At 73.6% G+C, this 23,528-nt stretch overlaps 1 protein-coding gene across 3 annotated transcripts in view; it reads right to left on the reverse strand.

Moving 5' to 3' along the window:
- The window catches only part of KIF26A (kinesin family member 26A), a 30,543-nt gene extending 11,282 nt beyond the window's left edge, over positions 1-19,261 (reverse strand). For 2 of the 3 annotated variants that reach the window (XM_036432425.2, XM_045579649.1), the window contains exons 1-4: positions 19,205-19,261; positions 18,707-18,952; positions 9,019-9,450; positions 3,244-3,425 (exon numbers count right to left, since the gene is read on the reverse strand). In XM_036432425.2, coding sequence (XP_036288318.1) covers positions 3,244-3,425; positions 9,019-9,450; positions 18,707-18,952; positions 19,205-19,246 — 902 coding nt within the window. In that variant the 5' untranslated portion in view covers positions 19,247-19,261. Of the gene's footprint in view, positions 1-3,243; positions 3,426-9,018; positions 9,451-11,301; positions 11,450-18,706; positions 18,953-19,204 lie in introns of those variants that run through there. The other variant, XM_045579650.1, reaches the window with a different exon arrangement.
- Between the last annotated feature and the right edge of the window lie 4,267 nt (positions 19,262-23,528).

Below are 23,528 nucleotides of genomic sequence, written 5' to 3' on the forward strand. Positions count from 1 at the left end.
CGCACAGCATCGGCTCGGCTCCCAGGCCGGCGTGCCAGGTCGGCCAACAGCCAGGGGGCAGTGTGCCCCCAGCCCCACAGCGGGTCCCTGCGCCCCAGGCTCACCAGGGCCGGCCGGGGACGCCGAGGCTAAGGGACAGAGCACCCTGAACCCACAGCCCGAGCCTCGGGGCAGGAGGCAGGGGACCCCTGGCCGACGGGGAGACCAGGGGACACGGGCCTCCCGTCCACAGAGGCCAGGACCGGGCAGGCGGGCGCGAGCGAGGCGAGGGCTCCGACCCTCTGGGAGCCTCGGGGCCAGGAGCTGGGCACAGCCCTCGCCCCGGCCCCTCGGCCCAGCCTGCAGCGCCGGGAGGTGTCCCCCCACCTAACCCCCCACCTCACCTCCCCCCACACGCCCAGGCCCTGCCTGCGCAGACCAGGCCGATCCTCTGAGGTCCTGCCAGTGTCGGCGTCTCCGCCCACGGGTGACCTCACTCAGGGTGCCCTCCCCCCAGGCCTGCAGGCTGAGGGCGGTGCGCCCGCTTGCCCGGCCCCCGCCCGGCTCCCACGGCTCCGTCACCACCCGGGTCAGAGGGGCGTCACTGAGTGCCGGGCAGAGGCGCCCTCTCCTGTGATGCCAGCCAGGCCCTGTGCCCTGGGCCTGGGGTCGAGGGCACTGTGGCCCAGCCTGCGGGGGACCCTCTGCGGGGCCAGGCCTGCTGCCCTCGAGGGCCCCCGCCTTCTGGGGACACAGACCTGGGCTCTGAGCAGCGGGGGTGGAGGCGGGGCATGAACGGCCCTGCACAGCTGGAGGCCTGAGCGGGGACCCGCAGGCGTGAGCAGTGCTGGGGGAGAGGAGTGCGGGGGCCGGGGGGCGGACGGCAGTCTGAGGGGCCTGGCTCGCAGGGAAGACAGAAAAGCAGGACCTGCACCTACAGACAAAGCCCGAGGGTCCCTGGGACGCCGCCTCCAGGAAGCCCGCCCTGATGCCCGGGCGATGCCGGAACCTCCTGCCCTGAGCTCTGGCCACATGGCTGCGCCCCCACCCTCAGGCAGCGGCTCTGACGGAGCCAGGCGGGCGCGGCTGGGAGTGAGTGCGGGCTCCTGGCCGCCCGCCCGCCCCGCTGCCAGCCGGACACCTCTCCCCACTCGCCCCAGACCGTCCGCCGCCCCTGCTGCCAGCCGGACACCTCTCCCCGCTCCCCCCGGACCGTCCGCCCTCGCTGCCAGCCGGACACCTCTCCCCGCTCGCCCCGGACCATCCGCCCCGCCCCGCTGCCAGCCGGACACCTCTCCCCACTCGCCCCGGACCGTCCGCCCCGCTGCCAGCCGGACACCTCTCCCCGCTCGCCCCGGACCGTCCGCCCCCGCTGCCAGCCGGACACCTCTCCCCGCTCGCCCCGGACCGCCCGCCCCGCTGCCAGCCGGACACCTCTCCCCACTCACCCGGACCGTCCGCCCGCCCCGCTGCCAGCCGACACCTCTCCCCACTCGCCCCGGACCGTCCGCCCGCCCCGCTGCCAGCCGACACCTCTCCCCACTCGCCCCGGACCATCCGCCCCCGCTGCCAGCCAACACCTCTCCCCACTCGCCCCGGACCGTCCGCCCGCCCCGCTGCCAGCCGGACACCTCTCCCCACTCACCCCGGACCGTCCGCCCGCCCCGCTGCCAGCCGACACCTCTCCCCACTCGCCCCGGACCGTCCGCCAGCCCCGCTGCCAGCCAACACCTCTCCCCACTCGCCCCGGACCGTCCGCCCGCCCCGCTGCCAGCCGGACACCTCTCCCCACTCGCCCCGGACCGTCCGCCCGCCCCGCTGCCAGCCGACACCTCTCCCCACTCGCCCCGGACCGTCCGCCCGCCCCGCTGCCAGCCGACACCTCTCCCCACTCGCCCCGGACCATCCGCCCCCGCTGCCAGCCAACACCTCTCCCCACTCGCCCCGGACCGTCCGCCCGCCCCGCTGCCAGCCGGACACCTCTCCCCACTCGCCCCGGACCGTCCACCCGCCCCGCTGCCAGCCGGGACACCTCTCCCCGCTCGCCAGCCTGGTCCCAACGCAGCGGACGGACAGAGACACGCTTCGCCGTTTTAGAGAAACGTTACGTCTGCCCGGAAGGAAGGCAATGTCCCGGCAGGCAGGCCGCTGGGCGCGGGGAGCGGGGCCCGGACTCGCCGCAGACACGCGGGCAGCTCCGGCCGGCGTGGGTCCGCCCCGGGCCAGCCGGGGCCGCCTGAGGGCGGGCACCAGGCTGCGGACCCGGCCATGCCCCCGGGAGCTGCCCCCGCAGGCCCTGAGGGCCGGGATCTGCCCTCGGGGACTCGGGGGACAGAACCCCGAAGCCGGGGGGCCTCGCCCAGCCCTCGCCCGGCTGGCACTGCCCACATCCTCGGGCGGCGGGCACCCTCGGCCCCGCCCTCCCACCCTGGTGCCCAGCAGCGGGCAGACACCGGGCGGCGCTGCCTGAGGCTGCCGGGCCCCCCACCCCCACCCCGCTGAGCCTCTAGATTCAGGAGGTGCCTCGGACAGGGACCCGGCTCCCGGCTGTGGGGCTGGGCCGCACCCCCGCCGCGGTGCCAGTTTCTATGGCAACCCCCCAAGGTCAGCGCGGCCTCGTGGGCTCCAGACAAAAGGCGGCGGTGGGGCCAGGTCTGTAACGAGCCGGCGCAGCCCCCACACCCGGCCTCCCAGACGGTCCCGTGGCTCCCGACCACCTCGCCTGGCGGGCCTGCTGCCCGCGGCCAGGCAGACTAGGGGGAGGCCTGTCCCCCACGCCCAGAGTCCCAGCCCCATCTCAGCCTCTAGGGTGGCAGGCCCTGAGCCCCAAAGACACCCTCATCACCCCCCACCCCGTCAGGCCATGCACCCTGGGCCCCAGGAGGGCACCAGCCCCACCGCCGTGCGGGATTCACGGCCAGCTCATCAGACAGGGCCGTGCTGGGCTCCTCACCACTCCCGCCCCGCAGCCGCAGGGCAAAGGCTGGCCCCTGCCTCCCACCCAGCGCCCCCGCCAGGCAGGCCTCCCCGCTGGTCCCCCAGGACCAGACAGCCAGCCCCGGGCCCCAGTGGCGCCCACACGCCAGGGCCTGGGCCTCGAACAGGGACCCGGCTCCTGGCTGTGGGGCTGGGCCGCACCCGTGCCAGCCTCCCTCCGGGACCCTCCCCGCTCACCCCAGCCCTGCCGGTCCCCGCAGATGCTCCCTCGGCCCCGTTCCACCCCCTCCCCACCAGCTCCCGTCTGGGGGGCCCCACAGCACCTACCTGACGAAGAAGGAGGCGGCCGCAGCCGGGCCCGCCGCGGGGGGGCCGGGGGCCGGGGAGACCAGGGCGGTGGTGCAGGCCCCCCCGCGGCCCCACAGCCGGGACACCCCGTCAGGGCCCCCGGAGGGAGGGCCGTCGCGGACCGAGTCTGCCACCGCCACCGCGGCCACCGCCGCCTCCGCCTGCGGGAGAGAGCCTCCTGAGGGACGGCCGCCAGGCGGCACGCGCTCCGCCACCCCGGCCCGGCCCCCGGCCCCCGGCCCCTGGACCGCACCGCCCCGCCAGCTCAGGGCACCACCCCCCGGCCCGGCCCCTGGCCCCGGGCCCCCGGCCCACACAGCCCCGCCAGCTCAGGGCACCACCCCCCGGCCCGGCCCCTGGCCCCGGGCCCCCGGCCCACACAGCCCCGCCAGCTCAGGGCACCACCACCCGGCCCGGCCCCCCCCGCCCCCCGGCCCGCACCACCCCGCCAGCTCAGGGCACCAGGCGCTCGGCCCCAGGGACGAGCGCCCCAGGGAGGGGCAGGTGCCCACCCGGGGCCCGGCCCCGCAGCCCCTCCTCCATCGGGTCCCGGAGGGCGTGGCCAGGCGGCAGGACGGACGGACAGAGGGACGGGCCCCGGCCCCTCACCGGCCGTCCGGCCGTCTGGGGGCGCCGGACGCGTCCTCAGAGGAGGCACGGCGATAAATATGCGTCAGGAGCGCTAATGGCCCTCGGACGGTAATGTATGAGGCTCTGTGCTGAAATACTAGCCTGGCATTTCCGCTAATTAGCTAAAATAAATCCCGGGGCGGAGGACAGCCTCGTAATGAGGCACAAATGCGATTACGTGCTCGGGGGACGGCGCCAGCCACCTGGAGGCCCGCCGGCCGTGTCTCTGCACACCGCGGGCCGGCCCCGGGCCCCTGTGCCGGCAGCAGCCTCCGCCCGCTGCCCGGTGAGGACCCCGCAGGCCGCTCGGTGAGAACCCGGTGGCACCAGCCCTGGAGGGTCTGCCCAGGGACACAGCCAGAGGCCGGGGTGGGGGACGGGACCTCAGCAGAATAAAACACATGGGCCGGGAGGAATGTTCTGGAAGAAGGTCCTGCTCCTCACTGAGGGGGAGGGCCTCACTGCGCCCGTTCCAGGCTCAGAGAGAAAGCAGGCTGCACGGGAAGCTCCCAGAGCCAAGCACCCGTCTGGAGGCTCCACCGCCCCCCAGGGCTCCCTGAGGGCAGACACGACACACCTGGGCAGCCCAGGCCCTCACCGGGGGGCAATGTGCCAGCCTGCGGGCCCCGCCACCGACCTCGCCTCCCCCGAGCCCGCCCTCCCCACTCAGGGCCATTCCCCGCCCGAGCCCGGCCCTCTCCTCAGCTCCCACCGCTGTCTGCCCAGCCCCCCTCTGCCGTTCTCTCCACGTTCACGGGCACCCAGAGCTGGGCAGGAGGCCCCGGAGGCGCCTGCACCCTGCCCCGCACCTGGTGGGTGCTCCATACACCTGACCTCCGAGAGCACAGCCTGGAGGGGACACAGCAGACAGACCCGCCCAGGCTGGGGGCGGGCCCCACACCGGAGGGAAAGGGGCTGCGGACACAGTGGACGGACAGGAACGTTCCAGAAGGAGGGTCAGGCAGGCCCTGGCCTGGGCACCGAGCATGAGCTCTGGCGAGAGCCCCCGGCCCCCGCCCAGGGGTGGGGTGTGCAGACAAGGCCGAGGGCTGCGTCACGCCAGCCTCACCCCCGGGCCTGGGCTGCTCAGGGCAGAGCTGGCCGGACGGAGACCCACCGCGGCCGGGGCCCCGGTGCCCACCAGCTCCCACCGGCCCCAGGAGAGGGCCCACGCCCGCAGCCCAGGCCGGCGGGTCAGAGGGCAGGTGCAGGGCCGCACCCGCCCTCCAGTCCCCAGCCCCCACGGGCCCAGCCGTGCCGCCGGCTCCCGCGGCGCCTCCGCCTCCCGCCGGGAGGCAGCCCAGCGTGCCTGCGCGGCCGGGCCCACACTGACCTGTCCGGGCGTCCCGCCTGCCTCGGCTCCGCTGCCGGGCGAGCTGCCGGGACACGGCTCCGGCCCCTGGCACAGCCGCCGCCTCCTGCCAGAAGCAGAGCCGGGCACGCCAAAAGAAGCCGGGGAGGGGTGGGGGGACCAAAACACGGGGAAGGGAGGTGGGGGGGAGTGGGGGGGCGGTGGGCGGGGCCGAACAGAAGATGTGATGGAGGAGCCGGGCAGCAACGAAAGAAAAGCGAGAGGAGAGCGGAGAGAGTGAGGCCACGTCCGAGGGGCCTGCCGAGCCAGCCAGGCCTCCGGGTGCCCACAGGGGTGCTGAGGTTCCACGGAACACCGTTTGGGAAACACCATGCTTTAAGCCACTTCCTAGGGGGCCCCTAGGCCCGACGTCCACCTGGGTCTGGTTCTGGTCTGAGAAGGGCAGCGGGCACCGTCCACACCCCCGGGGGTCCTTCGGGCCGGGAGGGGGTAGGAGGGGCAGGGCCTAAGGGGCAGCCAAAGGGACCTCGCAGGCACAGAATCAGCCCCGCACAGGGCAGTGTGGCACCGCTCAGGGGGCGTCTGCCAGGCACGGGGCCCATGGGGCAGCCCCGGCTGCTCCCTCAGAGCTCCGCCTGGTCACCCTGAGGGCCCCCAGCAGGGATGGTCCCGCAGGCTGGGTAAACTGAGGCCCAGACTGGGGCGCCAGCAATGGGTCACACTGGAGAGGCAGACCGGAACCCACACACAGCCCATCACACCCCACCGTCCCAGCCACAGCCCTGAGGACGGTGGGCGCCCGCCAGGACCCTGCCAGGGCTCACCGAGAGGCAGGGGCACGAGCAGGCTGGCATGGGGTGCAGCAGGAGGGACGCCCCGAGCCTGTGCCCCCAACCTCCGAGGGAAGAGGAAAACCCTGCCTCCTCCTGGGCCTCCACCAAAGTGACTTCCCCTCTCAACCAGCAGTCACAGCTGATGCGGCCCCTCCTCCAGGGAGCCCTCCCCCCTCCCCCCATCCGGGCCCGGCCTCCACCGGCTCCGGCCGGTCGCCGGCCGGAAACCCTCCGCTCCAGGTCCTCCCGCGACGGTGGGCCCTGGGACCCCAGGCAGGACCTGACCTGCACCCATGGGACTCGGAAGGTCTGCCTGGCCCGTCGGCCTGGCCCGGGCAGCAGCCAGCCACGTGTCCCTCCCCTCTCCTGCTGTGTGAGCTCCAGCCTCTGGGGGGCGGAGGCCAAAGCTCATCCGGCGCCCGGAGCGCAGGGCCGCTGTGGGCACGGGGACACACTAGTCCACGGCGTGCCCCGGGGAGTGGGCTGGGCAGGGGGCTGGGGTGGCCCGTGGCCACTGCCCGCACCCTCAGGCAGCTGTGCGGGCGACGGGCGTCTGACAGTCTGGGACAGTGGTCGGCAAACGCATTCATCACCAGAGCCAAATATCACCAGCACAACGATTGAAATTTATTTGGAGAGTCAAACTTCTTTAATTTAAACTTCTAACGCCACTTCTTCAAAACAGACTGGCCCAGGCTGTGGTATTTGGTGGAAAAGCCACACTCAAGGGGCCAAAGAGCCGCGTGTGGCTCGGGAGCCGCAGTTTGCCGGCCACGGGTCTGGGAGACGCCAGGAGCCACGCCCGACCCTCGGGAAGTGGAAGGCCCCGAAGGGCCGAGCTCTGAGCCATGGACAGCGGTCCCGGCTGCGGTCTGACCGAGGCCCTGGGTGCCCGAGGGCTGCCTCACCCGGACGTGGCTCCCCAGATGGCCGAGCCCACAGCTGGACTCCGGCGGCCACAGGGCCGGCTCCTGGGCCCTCGGAGCCCTGGGTCCCACCTCCAAAGACCACCCCTCCGGCCAGGGCCGGCACCTCCTCCAGCGCCCCCTGCCCTCCTGCCCGGTCTCCCCACCCGGGGCCAGATGGGTCCCCACCAGTCAAGACCCCTGTGCGCCCCGTGTGACGGGCCCTGTTGGGGTTCACAGCACGCCCCCCCGAAGGGTTCAATGCCACTGCCCAGTCCCAGGGCCACCGCCGACGACCGCTGCCCTGGCTCAGGGGAAATCACCTCATCGGAGTCCTCACGTCCTCTTTATGGTTCTGATAATCCCCCATCGACCACCAGGGCTGCCGCCTAATTGTAAGTCCATTCCCCCCCAGGAGGCGGTCGATGCACCGTAAATGGTCAGGGGCCGTAAATGCCCGCGTTATGGGGCAGAGACCACGGGCAGGCTGCCGGCTGGGCAGTGACCCCCCCGGGGTGGACTCCGGCTACACCAACCCCCCCACTGCAGCTCACGACCCCCCTCTGCCCGGGGCGCCCCGAGAGCAACCCCAAGCCCTTTCCGCCTGGATTGGAGGCCCCGGCGAGACGGGCACGTGGCTCCCCCGGGTCCGGAGCCCCCCGACTATTTCCAGGGGCCTCCACGTCCCCACACACCCTGCACTGGGCCACTCTCTCCGGCACCTCCCTCTGGGCCCAGACCAACGCCACCTCCTCCAGGAAGCCCTCCTGAGCTGCTTCCCCGCCTTGGCGCTGCTGCGGGCACATCCCTCCCGAGTGACCCAGCGCCCGGGCCGGCCTCGCCCACAGACTGCGGGAGGGGAGGACGCTGCCACGCCGGCCCTGGGCGCCTCGTCCCCACGGAGGCCGGTTCAGGCCCCGCTCTCCCCATGGCTGTCCACGCCCCGTCCCCAAGCCGCCGGGCGCAGGGCTCAGGACAGCCGTGGCCCGGGGCCGAGGCCCAGCAAGGCCAAGACCCCCCAGCCACGCTGACGTCCATCCCCATCCTGCTGACCTCAGAGGAGCCGGAGCCTGGGGCCGGGGGGGAAGGCACTGAGACTGGACGGGCTTTGCCAGTCGCTGGACCTGCCCTGGTGCCCCGCAGCCCGCCGGGCACAGCCCCCGGGCACACCGGCGGCGGCAGACGCCTGCCCGCGGCCCCACCTCAGACACCGGCCGGGCGAGCCTGTGGGCGGCCTGTGGTCTGAGAAGCACCGAGCGATGTTCCACGCCACCCTCTGCCCGGGGGCTCCCCGTGGCCCTGCACACAGCTGTGCAGCCCAGGTCCCTCCTCTTCCCCTCCCCAGCCCTGTCCCCTCAGCCCTCCTCTCCTGACGCCCATGGCACCCCTTCTCCTGGAACCCGGGGCACAGAGGACACCCGGAGAAGCCGCGCCAGCAGCGCGCCGTGCCCTGGGAACGCCGGGTACCTGCCCCTCCCCACCCCACCCCAGCGGCTTCACCTCGGCCTGCGACTGACCCGGGCAGGGCCTCCCCGGGAACACAGGCCCAGGTCCCTGGCCCCGGGGGTGCCGGGCTGGTTCCCGAGGCCACGCCCCTGCTGCAGGGACGGCCTGGTGGCCAGCGGGGGCCGGGGGACAGGCATCCGCTACGACTGAAAAGAGGCCGCGTGGCAGCGGCCCAGAGCCCCCTGCACCCGCTCACGTCCCGTCCGGGCAGGTCTGGGTCCCCCGGCCACGCCCTCGGGCAGCCTGGCCTGGCAGGAGAGCTGGGGGGGGCCACTGGGACCCTCCTCATGCGGGAACGTGTGCCCGCCCCCAACCCCGAGGACAGGAGCTGGCCTCGTCCCAGGGGGCCACGGGCTTCCACCAGCCCCAGTGCCCCCACCGCCCCCACCTGGCGCTGTGCGGACCCACCGTGGCCTGGCGGGCAGACTGGTGGCCTCAGGGCTGGCTCGGGCCGCCCCATGCCCACGGCCCGGCACCACCGGTGAGGCGTGGAACACGGCCCCCCCGGGAGGGAACCCGGCTCGAACCCCCCGCCTGGCAGCCAGGGCCGCAGCCGCCGGGCACTCACCAGGCAGGACGGGGGCAGGATGCTGTTGACCCTGGAGACGCTCCACACGCCCTCCAGGCACTGCTGGGCCTGGATGGTGACCGTGCTCAGCGCCCCGCCCAGGCCGGCCGGCGCCACAGACACCTGCACGCTGGGCCCCGCAGCCCAGGCCGGCTCCTTCCTCCTGTCCGGCCCCCCTCGGCCGGGCGGCCTCCCGGGGGGGCCGGCCACCACGGGCCCATCGCTCAGGCCGGTCATGGGGCCAGGGCCTCCGTGGGGGGCGTCGGGGTGCTCCCGGCCGGCGGGCGCCGGCAGCAGCCGCAGGGCCTCCCGCGTGAGCGGGTGCAGGTGGGCGGAGCAGACGGTGCAGCGGCGCTCGGCCTCCGGGGGGCAGGATGGCGGGGCCCCGGGCCCCGGGCGCTTGTCCAGCAGCAGGGCCGAGAGGCAAGGGTCCTGGGGAAAAAGGGACAGTGGTCAGAGCCTCATCCGTAACCGACTGACCAGCCCGGACGGCCTCCCTGCGCCCGCCCTGCAGGACAGCAGTCACAGGCCCAGGTGCCCGCCCGGCCCCCTGCCCGCTCCTAACGAGGCGTCTGCGTGCCCCCGACCACCAGGCCACGCGGCTGAGGAGCAGCCAGGAGGCCGCAGAGCCGGGCAGATGCCACGGGCCCCGGGCCGTCCAGGGTCAGCGCCCCAGGGCCCCCGTGGGAAGTCCCGTCTGGTCCAGAGCCACAGGGGCTTCCCGGGACCAGCCGGGCGGGTGGGCCTGGCGCCCGGGAGGAAGATGAAATGGGGCCGCCAGCGCCAGCACCAGCGCAGGGAGGCGGGCGGCAGGGCTCAGGCCCACTCGGGGGCCGTGCTGAGAGGCGGCTGCCCCGCCCCTGGTGTCAGAGAGGGCTAAGAACAGCAGCAGGCGGGCCGAGGAGGCCCCTGCCCAGCCCGGAGGTCAGGGGGGCTTCCTGGAGGAAGTGCCACCTCTGACCAGACGATCCTCACTGGAGGGCCCACTCTGCTCCTCCACCCCCACCCGACTACTCACCACCGCCCAGGGCTGTGGGGGCGGCCGGGTCTGAGCCCCTTCCCCAGGGCTGAGCTCCGACCAGAGGGCCCGGGGGCAGACCCTCCAGCAGACACGGCCTCGCCCACCCGGGCCTCCCAGCGCTGACCCAGCAGACGGATCCTGAAGGCGGCCGTCTCCCAGCCGGCCAGCTGGCCGCCCCATGGCCCACCCAGCCGGCCCGGACCCCGGGCCCTCCCCCCACCGCAGCCCCGGCCTCCCTCCTCCCTGGCCACAGGCACCCTGCTCACCACTGGCCACACCCCCGAGCGATGGCCCGCGAGCCCAGCTGCCCTGCTGGCCACAGAGGCCCCCCCCCCCCCCCCGGAGCCTGACCGGGCCAGGGGAGGCCTGGGAGGCCGAGCCGGAGCCTCTGGGAGCCGGGAGCCTGGCTGGGCGGCCTCCGTGGGGGGCGGCAGGAGGGGGACGAGAGCATGGGGGGGGCATGGAAACGGCTCGGGCCCCAGATGGAATCCAGACGCGGCACGCCCCCCATTTCCCAGGTCCTGGCTCTGATTACTCTGGTTTTTCCACTCAGCGGGAGGCCACGGGTGGTGGCGGGGCGAGGGGAAGGAAGTGCCTGCTAGAGCCATTAACCCGACTTGAAAGGCGGCCCAGCCCCTGCCCGCCGGCCCCGCAGCCATTGTTCCCGGCCTCGGCCTGTCTCAGGGACCTGGGCCCCTAGGGGCGCCCCAGCCCCCTCCACGGGCACCCGGAGGAGGCAGGACGGGGCGCGGACCCGGGAACCCACTGCAAGCCGCCAGGCCCCGGGGAGGCGACAGGAAGCCAGAGCAGCACACCCACCCGCCCCCACCCCACCCCGCCCCCAGCTGTGTGTGAGGAATTCAGACAGCAGCTGTCAGCAGGCCCCGCCCACCAGGCCTGGGCACTAATCAGAGGCCCTGGAGAGTGGGGAGCAGAAAGACAGACGGGGCAGCCTGGTCTCCCCACACCCCGCCTACTCCCACCAGCCCTTCCCTGACAGCCTCAGGCCGGGGCGGGGGGGGGGGGGCATGATCAAAGCCAGCCCCCGCACAGCCCCCCTGGCTGCAGGCCTGGCTGTGGCCCGGCCCTGAGCAGGGGCCAGCTCTCCCCTTTGTCTCAGGCCACACTCAGAGCAGCCCCCCCAGACCTGCCTGGGACCATGTGAGCCCACCCTGAGCCTCCGGGCAGTGCCCCGCAGGGTGGGCCCGTCACCCATCCCCACCCCTAATCCCCCAAACTCCCGCCCCCCAGGAGGCCGGCACCTCAGAAAGACAGTCGTCACTGCTGCAAATGTTACTTCTCATCTCCTCCTGTGACCTGACTGAGCAGATGTTTCACTCGCATTTGAGAATGTTTTTCTTAATTTGGTTCAATTTAGCCTCGTGCACCCCTACCCCCAGGCCACCCGGTGTTAGGGAGCCAGCCCCCCGAGAGTGACCGTGCTGGCCAGCCGGTCCTGGGTCTCTAAGTTGCTCTGATCCCTCCACCTTCCCAGCTGGCCAGACGGGCTCCCAGCCCGGCCCCTGGAGCTGACCACACCCACCGAGGCCACGGAGAGGGACAGAGGGGGCCGGGCCCCAGCCCAGAGAAGCCCCAGACCTCAGGGCTGCGGCACACCCTCTCCCATCCCATCACCCGTCTTTAGAAAGGGGCCCAGAACCCAGAGGGAGGGCCCCGGGGGGGCAAACGGTCCGGGTGCCCAGCCGGGAGGAGCGCCCGAGAGGGGGGGGGGTGAGCTTGGGTCCAAGCTACGGTCCTCCCTGGGAGCCCCTCTGCCTTACCCCCATCCCAAGCTCAGCCCCTGCCTCTCCCCCCAGCTCAGCCCCTGCCCCCTCCCCCAGCTCAGCCCCTGTCCCTCTCCCCCCAGCTCAGCCGCTGCCCCCCCTCCCCCAGCTCAGCCCCTGCCCCCCTCCCCCCAGCTCAGCCCCTGCCCCCCTCCCCCCAGCTCAGCCCCTGCCTCCTCTCCCCCCCAGCTCATCCCCTGCCCCCTCCCCAGCTCAGCCCCTGCCTCTTCCCCCCAGCTCAGCCCCTGCCTCTCCCCCCAGCTCAGCCCCTGCCTCTCCCCCCAGCTCAGCCCATGCCTCTCCCCCCCAGCTCAGCCCCTGCCTCTCCCACCCAGCTCAGCCCCTGCCTCTCCCCCAGCTCAGCCCCTGCCTCTCCCCCCAGGCTCAGCCCCTGCCCCCCCCCCAGCTCAGCCCCTGCCTCTCCCCCCCCAGCTCAGCCCCTGCCCCCTCCCCCATCTCAGCCCCTGCCTCTCCCCCCCAGCTCAGCCCCTGCCCCCCTCCCCCAGCTCAGCCCCTGCCCCCCTCCCCCCAGCTCAGCCCCTGCCCCCCTCCCCCCAGCTCAGCCCCTGCCCCCCTCCCCCCAGCTCAGCCCCTGCCCCCCTCCCCCCAGCTCAGCCCCTGCCCCCCTCCCCCCAGCTCAGCCCCTGCCCCCCTCCCCCAGCTCAGCCCCTGCCCCCCTCCCCCCAGCTCAGCCCCTGCCTCCCCTCCCCCCAGCGCAGCCCCTGCCCCCCTCCCCCCAGCACAGCGAGCAGAGAGCAGAGCCAGCAGTGACCCCGCAGCCGCTGCTTCCGGAGTTGACAACAGGTCCAGGAAGGACCCCTGCCCCGGCCAGCCCCGCCCCTGACTGCGGTCCAGGCCTGAGGACATTCCGATGTCGCGTGCAGCCGGGCCGGGCTGGGGCAGGTCAGGGGTCAGGGCTGTTTTCCAGCTGGAAACCGCCTGCCTGTGGCCGGCCTCTGGGCGGCCCCGGCCCCTCCCTCCCACCGGCATCTCACCAGGGCCAGCCCGAGGCCCTGCCGCCCGCCCGAGGCCGGTTCCACGGACCCCGAGACCCAGAGCGGCCGCCCTGCCCACAGCCAGGCTCCCTGTCCCACATCCAGCCCCTCAGCCGGAGGCCGAGCCCGGGGCTGACCCAGGTCCCTCTGCCGGGGCGCCGCCCAGCCCGCCCAGCACTGACCAGCACCGGCCCCCCGGCCCTGTGCCAGCCGGCCGGGCGCAGGGCACACACTGGTGCATTGAGACCCCTCTCCTCAATGGGGCCCCTGTCCTCTGCCCCATGCACTGAAGGCCCGGAGCTGCAGGCCAGAGCACAGGCCTCCCTGAGGAGGGGGAGGGGGGCAGGAGATGGCCTCCAGGGACCCCTCCGCTCCGGGGAGGGCTCGGCGTGTTCGGGCCTGGACTCAGACTCACTTCACCCAGCACCGTGGGCGCGGGGGGTGACCCTCTGACGTGGCAACAGCAGACTCCTCCACCGGGGCTGGCACCACCCACCCCCCACCGCCAGGCTGCCCCCGGCTCCCACGGCCCCCAGACACCCACCCCTGGGAACTGCCCCACTTGCTGGCTGCCTGGAGCATGCCCCCTTGACAGATGGGGGTTCAGAGAGGCTAAGGCACTTGGCTCGGGCCACACAGCAGAGTTGGAGCTCAAAGTGTAGGAGGCGGAGGAAGGGATGGGGCCAAGGAGCGGGGCCCCAGGGACAAGCCGGGAGGGGCTGGCTGAGCCGAGGGCGGCCATGGTGGGGGGCACGCTGAGATGGCTGGCCGACGCACCCTGGTTTGGACAGGCCCAGGGTAAGGGCTGGCGGGGTCCCGGAGCCGGTGCTGGGCTGTGGCCCTGGGAGGGCATCCTGCAGCCCACACCGAGCCGGGCACGAGGCAGGCCCAGTGCCTGGCACGCTCCGCTGGAAACGCGGGTCAGGGGAGAACCACGCAGGGGTGTGAGGCCACCGTCCGAGCCCGGACACGGCGGGGGGCGGCCTGGCCTGGCGCTGGGCATGAACACCCTGAATCCGCCAGCCCAGGCGCCTGGCTGAGCCGCTCCCCGCCCACAGAGCACCAGGCACCTCCGAGACAGCCCTCAAGCCACCCAGCCGCGGGGTCCCCGGCCGCAGCACGTGGCACAGACGTGCGGGCGCCCCTGACCCGGGGTAGTCAGTCCAAGGACCTGCTCTCACTGAGGCTGAGACCCCGGAAGCAGCGGCAGTGCAGGGGGTGGGGGGGAGGGGGAGAGGAGGAGGAGAGAGGGAGGGATGCCCGGAGCGCAGAGCCCGGGGGGGACAAGGAGGGCCGCTGCCACTGGACCCTGACTAGGGTGACCCAGCATCAGCTCCCACCCCTCCCCCACAGGAGGGGACACCCACGGTCCCAATCTCTCCTGTGCAGAGCCTGCGGCGGCTCCCGGGGACCCAGCCCACTAAAGACAGGACCCTCAGCCACAGCCTCATCAGCACCAGCAGGAGGGACCGGCTCCACGGACACTGAGACAGGCCACGGACACTGAGACAGGTTACGGACAGAGACAGGCCGTGGCTGGTGGAGCTGTGAGCCTCCTGGCAGCAAAGGAAAATGGAAACTAGACTCCTTGCTATTGAAGAGAAGACCCAGCTCGCCCTGGCTGGCTGCTCAGTGGTTAGAGCATCAGCAAGTCTCGGGTCCATTCCTGTCCAGGGCATGTACCTCATTGCAGGCTCAATCCCTGGCCCCAGTCGGGACGGGATGCGTGTGGGAGACAACCAATCGATGTGTCTCTCTCGCATGGGTGTTTCCCTCCCTCTCTCCCTCTCTCTCTGTCCCCTCTTCCCTCCCCTACACTCTCCCCAAAAAACAATGGGGAAAAAATCCCCAAACCCCCAGGCCAGGCTCTGAGCAGCCTGAGGTTCAGGGGTGACCTCCTCCCTGACCCCCTCCTCTCAGCAGAGGGACAGCCAGGCCTGTCAGAGCCCAGGTCCCTGCTCGGCCCACCCCGACGGCAGCTGGGCTCCTCGGCCAAGAACCAGCTCCTGGCAGCGCCCGCCCGCCTGGCATCCCGAGGCCCCGCCGCCCCAGCTGAGGCCCAGAGGGCACTCCCACGGCCCTCACCCCGAGGCCCGGGACCAGCCACAGATGAGGGGAGCACAGGAGCCGGGGACAAGGTGGGCCCCGGGGGCGCAGGGCCCACCTGGAGGGGCCGGCGGAGGTCACACGGCGGGGAAGCCAGGCCTGGCCAGCCGCCCCGCTCCCCGCCAGGGCCGGCCCCCGAGTGGCCTGGGAGCCCGGAGCCTCTCGGCTGAGTCACCCCGGCCCCTGCCAGCTGGGAGCCTGCCCGACAGCCCGGGGAGCCGCCCTTCACACCTCCGCTGCCGGAGCCTGCCAGCACCTGCTCGGCGGGTGCCCGCGGAGCCGAAGGCAGGCCCTGCGGCCCTGGTTCCGGGTGGTCCCCGGAGCTGGTGCAGCTCAGGCCGGATGCCAAGCAGCTGGGGTGGGGGCGGGGACGCTGACCTGCCCGGCAGCACGAGGCCAATGCCAGCTGGCTCTGCCGCCCCTGCCCCCTCCCCCCCCCCCCCCCCCGGCACAGCCACCAGACGGCAGGCCCAGGACCCCCCACCGCACACACACAGCCACGCCCGGAGAAATCGGTGAAACAGCCGTGGGCGCATGGAGAGAGCGGGGAGGCCTCCCGGGAGCGGACAGCTGCTGGACCGCCAGCCCCAGGCCGGGCCTGGAGCCAGCGGAGGAGGGGCCTGGCCTCCAGGTCAGCGAGCACCTCGGGGCAGCAGGACGAGACCCCTGCCAGACCCTGGAGGGGGAGGGGAAGGGAGATCCGCAAGCGCTAAATGAGAATTGATCTAAATGAGAATTGATCGCGTTGCCCAGGGGGACGCTAATCAATTCAGCACCTGTATTGACACCTCGCCTGTCTTGTGCCGGATGTTGGATGTCACTCCTCGGGCTCCAGAGGAGCCGCCTCCAGCACAGTGCATCTGGGTGGCGGCTGGACCAGATCCCCCCAGGACCCCGCCCCCACGCTGCCGGGAGCAGGCTGCGGCTCGGTGGGCTGGGGGAGGGCTGGACTGGCCGGGCTGCCCCGGGGTGCACTCAGCAGGCGCAGGAGGAAGGGCTGGAGGGGAGCCTGGGTGCATGTGGGGGCCCAGACCTCTGTGCTGTGAGGTCACAGAGAGGCGGCCAGAGGGCCTGGTCCCCCTGCCGCGGTCAGCTGCCACGGGGCAAAGGGGGAAACCAAGGCAGGCACAGGGCGGAGAGCACCGGGCGGGGAGCACCAGGCGGGGAGCACAGGGCGGGAGAGCACCGGGCGGGAGAGCACGGGGCGGGGAGCACCAGGCAGGGAGCACCGGGCGGGGAGCACCGGGCGGGGAGCACAGGGCGGGGAGCACCGGGCAGGAGAGCACGGGCGGGGAGCACCGGGCGGGGAGCACCGGGAGGGGAGCACAGGGCGGGGAGCACCGGGCGGGGAGCACAGGGCGGGGAGCACCGGGCGGGGAGCACAAGGCGGGGAGCACCGGGCGGGGAGCACCGGGCGGGGAGCACCGGGCGGGGAGCATCGGGCGGGGAGCACCGGGCGGGGAGCACCGGGCGGGGAGCACAGGGCGGGGAGCACCTGGCGGGGAGCACAGGGCGGGAAGCACAGGGCGGGGAGCACCGGGCGGGGAGCACAGGGCGGGGAGCACTGGGCGGGGAGCACCGGGCAGGGAGCACCGGGCGGCACAGGAGACAAAGGCTTTGCACCCAGGCCCACTCTGATCCACACCCCCCCCCCGCCCACCCGCCCGCCCCGCGCCGGCCCCACCTTGCCCCCAAAGGCCCGTCACAGACCCTCCAGCCACATCAAAGGGCCAGGGGTGCTGGGCCGTGCCCAGCGGATGCCCGTGTCCTGGGCACAGAGAGGGAGACGGAGGCCCAGGGTCTCGGGGCACCTGCCCAGGGCCCCACAGCAGGGACCTGTGCGCTGGCAGGAGGGTGGGCGGGGCCCATGGGGTCTCCCCGAGACCAGCCTGGGCGTCTCAGGCCGCCCGGCAGCGGGAGCCCAGCAGCCCGCAGGACACACAGGCACCGGGGACCAGCGAGCTAACAGGCCCCCTGGGCTGAGCGCTGCCTCATGAAGTCATCTCCTGAGGGAACTCCTAGAAGCAGGTCTGTGCGCCAGCCCGCCCCGCCCGCTGCCCAGCCTTCCCTCCCCACCAGCGGCGGCAGCTGCGTGTGCGTCCGTCCATCCGGACACGCCTCCCGCCTCCCTGAGGAGGCCCGGGCAGGCCAGCCGGGCTGCAGGTCAGCGGGACAGGGACACAGCCCCAGGCCCCGTGGCCCAGGTGCCTCAGCGCCCCCGTGGCCGTGGCCGTGGCCCTGCCCTCTCCTCTCTAGACGAACAGCGGACAGGGGACCCCCTGCCCCGCACAGCACCCTGCAGGGTGGACAGCACTCCCAGCCCAGCCCCTGAGCTGCCCGTCTGACACAGGAAAGGGGGAGGGGCTGCAGAGCAGGAACAAAGCGTGGGGCCCCGGTCTGCCTGGTGGGTGAGCAGGGAGCGGGCCACAAGCAGGCAAAGCCGGGAGTCTGCCCCGAGCACGCCCTCCGGAGGGCTGAGGCCCCTCAGCTCCCTTCCACCCGGCTCAGCCTCCTGGCGCAGTGCTCGGCACCGCTGCACCCCGTCACAGCGGAGGGGGAGTCCGGCCCACCCAGGACGGGCGAGGTCCCCTCCCCCCGCCACTGAGAGCGCCCAGGGCGGGAGGCAGACTCACCCCACCGCCTGCCCCAGGGGCCTGCCCAGCAGGGGACACAGGGAACACAGGCACCGGGGACTCCGGGGTCTCACATACACACACGCACACACGCACACACGCACACACACACACCGCCTGCCCCAGGGGCCTGCCCAGCCGGGGACACACAGGGACACACAGGCACCGGGGACTCCGGGGTCACACACACACACACACACACACACACACACACACGCCCCGCCGGCCTCCAGGGGCCTGCCCAGCCGGGGACACAGGGACACACCGGCACCGGGGACTCCAGGGTCTCACATACACACACACACACACACACACACACACACACACACACACACACCGCCTGCCCCAGGGGCCTGCCCAGCCAGGGACACACAGGGACACACAGGCACCGGGGACACACGCACACACACACACACACACACCGCCTGCCCCAGGGGCCTGCCCAGCCGGGGACACACAGGGACACACAGGCACGGGGACACACGCACACACACACACACACACACACACACGCACACACGCACACACGCACGCCCCAGCCGGCCTCGGGGAGCTATATTTAGTTCAGTGGGGCCTCGGCGGCCGTCCCAGGCTGAAGGCCGGGAAGGGCTTCCTCTGCAGACCCCCGCCTTCCCTTCGCCAACTTCCGGGGGCATTGTTCCTCGAACAATGGTCCCGCTCCTTCTAAGGCCCCGCGAGCCCATTGGCTGCAGGGTGCCCCCCACCCCACCCCCACCCCCAGACCAAGCCTGGGGAAGCCAGGGGCCCAGCCCCTCACTTCCCAGATGGGCGGTGTGTCCCACACACAATTCTCATCCAAGGAGCTGGGAGGGGCCAGGCAGGGAGGGGGTGGGGGGAGAACCCCCTCTTTCCAAGCCTCCTGCCCCAGGTGTGCAACTTCCAGATCCTGGACAGAGGCCCCCAGGGCACCTTCACCCGGGCCACCAGCGCTGCTGGCAGGACAGGAGCTGCCCCGCCTGGGGGGAGTCCCTGCCCTCGCCTTCCCTCTCCCCCCACACTGACCCGGCTCCAGCTGCAGCAACGTCCCCCGCCCCTCCCACCCCCCAACTCCCACAGGAGGTTGCAGACCGGGAAACTGAGGCCCGGAGGGAAGGGCCGGCCCACACCCGGGCACCGTGGGTCACATACCCGGAGGGGCGTCCCGGGCCCGCTGACCAGCTTCCAGGCCTGTCGCTTGAGCTCCGCGAGCTTCGTGTGGCAGTGGCGGCACCAGCCCCCGCCGCCGGCCGCGTGGCCCTGCTCGGCGCCGGCCCCGGCGCCCTCGGGGGCAGGGCGGCTGCCGCACGGGTCCTGCGCGGGGCCGGCGGGCCGCCTCCTGCTGGGGGGCAGGTCCAGGGGCTGCAGCGGCTCCCGGGCCGGGCCCGCCTCCGCCACCTGCGGGAAGTGAGTGCGGAGGGGCCGTGAGCCCGGCTCGGGGACCCCAGTCCCGGCGCGTCCGCCCCCTCCCCCCGCCGGCCAGGGACACTCCGCAAAGTTGGGGCCCGCCGCCCACACCAGGGGCCCGGAGGGGGGGCCCAGCAGGAGCCCGCAGCCCCCAGCGGGCGCCCCGCACCCCGCGACCGCCTCTGGGTCTGGAACTCTGCGCCGCGGCGCCCCGCCCGCCCGCCCGCCCGGCCCGGCCCGTACCGCGGGGCGCGCCGCGCACGGGGGGCCGCCGCGGCTGCCCATGGCGGCGCGGGAGGGCGTCGGGGCGCGCGGCTACGGGCCCCGGCCCGGCGGCGCCCCCATGGCCCGCGGTCGCTCCGGAGTTGGCGGCGCGGGCGGCGGAGTGGCGGGGAGCGCGCGGGCGGCGGGCGGGCGGGCGGGCCGGGCCGGGGCGGGGCCGGGGGCGGGGCGCTGGGAGGACGGCCCGCCCGCCCTGCCCTGGGCCCGGCGGTGGGGGGCAGAGGGGACCCCGCCCCGCGCGCGCCCCTCCCGCCCCAGGACCCCACCGCCTCCGGCCGGGCCGGCTGGGCGAGGCCGGGCCCGGGGCGGGCGGGGGCCGCTCTCCGACCCGCGGACGCGCTCGCCCCGGCGCCTTCCCGCCCTTTTGCGGGGACACGGGGTCTGCGAGTCTCCGCGGAGGCGCAGCGCACTCCCGCGCCCCGGCCCGGGCGGTCTTCCCAAGTCACCGAGGGGGCGGGGCGAGGAGGGGCCGAGTCCAGGCCCCAGCGTCCCGGCCGCCGCCTCCTGCGAAGCCGGTGCACGCACTCCGCGTGGCCCCGGCCACGCGCGGCGAGTGACTCCGCGGCGTGCGCTGCCCCGGCCGGGTCCCGGGTCCGGCGTGTCTGCGGCCGCGCGTGTGCGGGAGGCCGGGGGGCGGGAGGCCGGGGGCGGCTGCGCCCGGGGCGCGGGGGGCGGGGCGCGGCGGCCCGGGCTGCGCGGGACCTGTTGTCCCCGGCCGGCCGGCCGGCAGATGGGCGCTGAGCTCGGAATTAATTGCCTGTTTGTCTCCGGCTGGGCGGTCCCCTGCCTCCCCTCCCCTCCCCTCCCCTCCCCTCCCCTCCGCCGGCGACCAGTTGCTCGCGCTCCGGCTCAGCCCGCGGAGCGGCCGCCGTCCCAGGCGGCGGGGTCCCGGTCCCCGCTCCGGTCCGCCCGAAACCCGGCCGGGCTGGGCGGGCGGGGTGCCGCCTTCCCGAGCCGCGGGCGCCCCCTGCCGGCCGCCGGGCTGGAGCGGGGCCGGCGCCGCTGCTCCAGGGCGCGGAGCGCTGGGCCGGGGCTGCGGGCGGCTCCCCGCGCGCTCGGGGGCGGGGGCGGCGCTCTTCTCTCCGCGCCCCGGAGCCGCCTTCCTCCCCGGCTCCGCCCCCGCCCCTCTGCTGGGAGTGCTCCCCGGAGAGGCGTCCGGGCCGGTGTCTCGGGGAGCGCGTGTGGGCACCGAGGGGTCTGCGGCCGGTCCGCGGCGGGGGGCGGACACTGTGGGCAGGGGCTCCCCACGCCGCAGTGAGGCCACCGCCTCCCGCCCCTTACCGCCCAGCCTGGCCGGAGCTCCGGGTCCACAGCCCCGCCGAGGACAACAGGCGGCAGCAGCACCGGACCCGGTGCCCGGACACCCCACCAATGTGCTGCCCCCACCCCATTGCCTGCAGACAGCACCGCCCCCCCTGCTCTGGCCCCCCAACCCACACACACACACACACTCACTCACACTCACTCACACACACACACTCACTCACACACACTCACACACACACACTCACACTCACTCACACACACACACACTCACACACACACTCACACACGCACACACACAGACACACACCCTCACACACACACACACTCACTCACACACACACACACACTCACACACACACACTCACTCTCACTCACACACACACACACTCACACAGACACACACACACACACAGACACTCACACACACTCACACACAGACACTCGGTGCCCACACGCGCTCCCGGAGACACCGGCCCGGAGCCCCGTCCTAAGACCAGGGCCGGCCACACCCGCAACTTCGGTCGCCCACAGGCACCGCCGCGGCGCTCGGGGAGCACACGCTCCGCGCCCTCCCGGGTCCCCAGGGCCGGGACACAGCCCCGCAGGTGCCGGGCGCCCGAGGAACGGGGAGCCGCCTCCGTCTCCCCGCCTCGCCCGCCCAGCCCGGCGCGGCGGGACCCGGAGTCCCCGCGCCCCGGTGCCCGCCCGGGCCAGCCGCCTCCGGCCAGGACGCAGCCGGGAGGCGGGCCCGGGCGGCACCGACGGGGGCGCGGCCAGCCCCCCGCCCGGACCGGAGCTCCGTCCCCGCGCCGCGCCCTGAGCCGCGGGCGCCCTCACCTTGGCGCGCCGCCGCAGGAGGTGGCTGGTGAAGCCCAGGACGATCTCCGAGTCCAGGCACAGCGCCCCCATCTCCAGCAGGCCCGGCGCCCGGCGGGGCGCGCCGCGGGGCTGCTCGGGCGGCCCGGGCAGCGCCATAGGAGCGGAGCACGCGGAGGCGCCCGGCTCCGCCCGGCTCCGCCCGCCGCCGCCGCCGCCCCCCGCACAGCGCACGGCCGCCGCCGGCCCGCTCCTCCGCCCGCGCCGCGCGCCCCCGCGCTCCGCCCCGCCCGCCGGCGCCCACAGCGCCCCCTCCGCCCGCGGCGCGCCAGGCCCCGGCACGCGCCCGAGGACGGGAGCCGGAGGGGCGAGGGCCGCGCTCGCTGCGGGTCCGCCGGCCGCATCCCCCGCCCCGCCCGCCCCTCCTGGTGCCCGGCCGCGCGGCTCCGGGAAGGCGGTGGGCGCGCTGCTGAGCGGGGCGCCGGAAGCCTCTGCCGACAGGGGGCCCATCGCATGCCCGTCCCCCTCCCCTTCGCTCTCCCACCCCCTCCGATCAGTCCCGGAGTCTCCGCGCCTCCGGGTCCCAGGCCCTGCAGACGAGCCGGAGCACACTGACCTTGAGCTCCCACTCAGGCCCTGTCAGCCCCGCACCACGCGGAGCCTCGGCCTAGGGACCCCAAGGCCCGCCTCACACACACACACACACACACACACACACACACACACACACACACACGCCCCCAGCACCCAGAGCAGCGCAGTGGGACCTCTGCCCAGCTGTGCAACACTCCAAAACCCCATCCCGCAGCCACCTGCAGCCCTGGACCCGGACCCTCGGGCCGCCCCGCGAACCCCTGCGGCTCGAGGGTTCGGCCCAGGCTCCTGGCGCGGCCACATTAGGTCGGAGTGACGGGCGGGGCGCGCTGCCTGCCCGGCTGCACACTCAGGCCGGGACCCCGCTCCTGCTGCTTGCGCTGTGCCCGCCGGTCTCCTGTGCTCTCAGGCGCCCCCTGCGGGCACAGGCGGAGAGCGCCAGCCGCCTGCTAGGGGAGAGCGGAGCATAGAGGCCGAGTCCCCTAAATAAGCTAGGCCCCGGGGAAAGGTGTGGGGAGCGAAGGGGTCGGGGAACACTCCCGGGGGAGCTGGGCCTTGGTGGGACCTGTGCGTAAACGACCAGGCGCAGAGAAGACTGAGAAAGGGCGCCGGGGGTCAGGACAAGACAGCTTGGCTGGGTGCTATGGCTGCACCCGTCCTGGCAACTAGGGAGGGCCATGGAACCTCCCTACCTCGCCCCTACTCACTGGGATCCTCCCCTGACTCCCCCAAGTGGCAGCATCTCCACACCCCCCTCCTCCCCACTCCTCACCTCCCTCCTACCCCCTCGCACACACACACCAGCTCATCATAAACACATCCTGGGCCACAGAGTCCCCCCCCCCCCCAGGCCTTGGGTCAGGAGCAAGTGCCACCCCTGGTCTGGGGCAGAGATCAGGACAAGCCCTAGGGCAGTCCCCTCATTCTCCCTCCTCCCTGCCCCTTTCCGCTGCCCCTGCCGGCCCTCTGGTCTGAATTGGGAGGAGCCAGGCTCCTGGAGGCCAACCTGGGCCCACACCTTCCTCCCTCCTCCTGCCGCTGGCACCCAGGAGCCTGTCCTGACCCCCCCTCCCCTCCCGCCCCTGAGCCCGAGCCTGGGGGAGGGGCCTCCCCCTGGGACCCAGTGCCCTGGGAGGGGCCGCTGCCATCTCAGCAGGTTGATTAAAGCATCACAGGGCCATTTTGAACATTTAATTTCCCAGAGCTGCCCCCGGGGAAATCTAGGCTCTGAGCACTGAGGCGAACCTCCCCCCAGCTCAGACCCATTAACAGCTGGACTCGCCTCCCAGCCAGCCCCGTGGCGACACCTGGGGACGGCAGGGGACACGGGGCTGGCGGGTCAGGTTCCTGCACAGGTCTGGGGAGAGAGTCCTCTTACCCCTCCCCACCTGCCGGGGACATCCGGGACCCCCCCCACACACACACACACATACACACTCACACACACACATACACATGCCTTCCACACGCAGACAGCCCCTCCTGGGCCTTCCAGGAAGGGACCAGCCTTCCAGCCTGGAATTGGGGAGCTGAGAAGGGGACCCCCCCACCCACAGTGCCCGTGGGAGACCTGGCGGCAGTCACACTGCGACGGTGGGAACCTGGCCGG

This window comes from Pipistrellus kuhlii, unplaced genomic scaffold (genome assembly GCF_014108245.1).
Source record: "Pipistrellus kuhlii isolate mPipKuh1 unplaced genomic scaffold, mPipKuh1.p scaffold_m20_p_110, whole genome shotgun sequence".
In the NCBI taxonomy this organism is placed as follows: Eukaryota; Metazoa; Chordata; class Mammalia; order Chiroptera; family Vespertilionidae; genus Pipistrellus; species Pipistrellus kuhlii.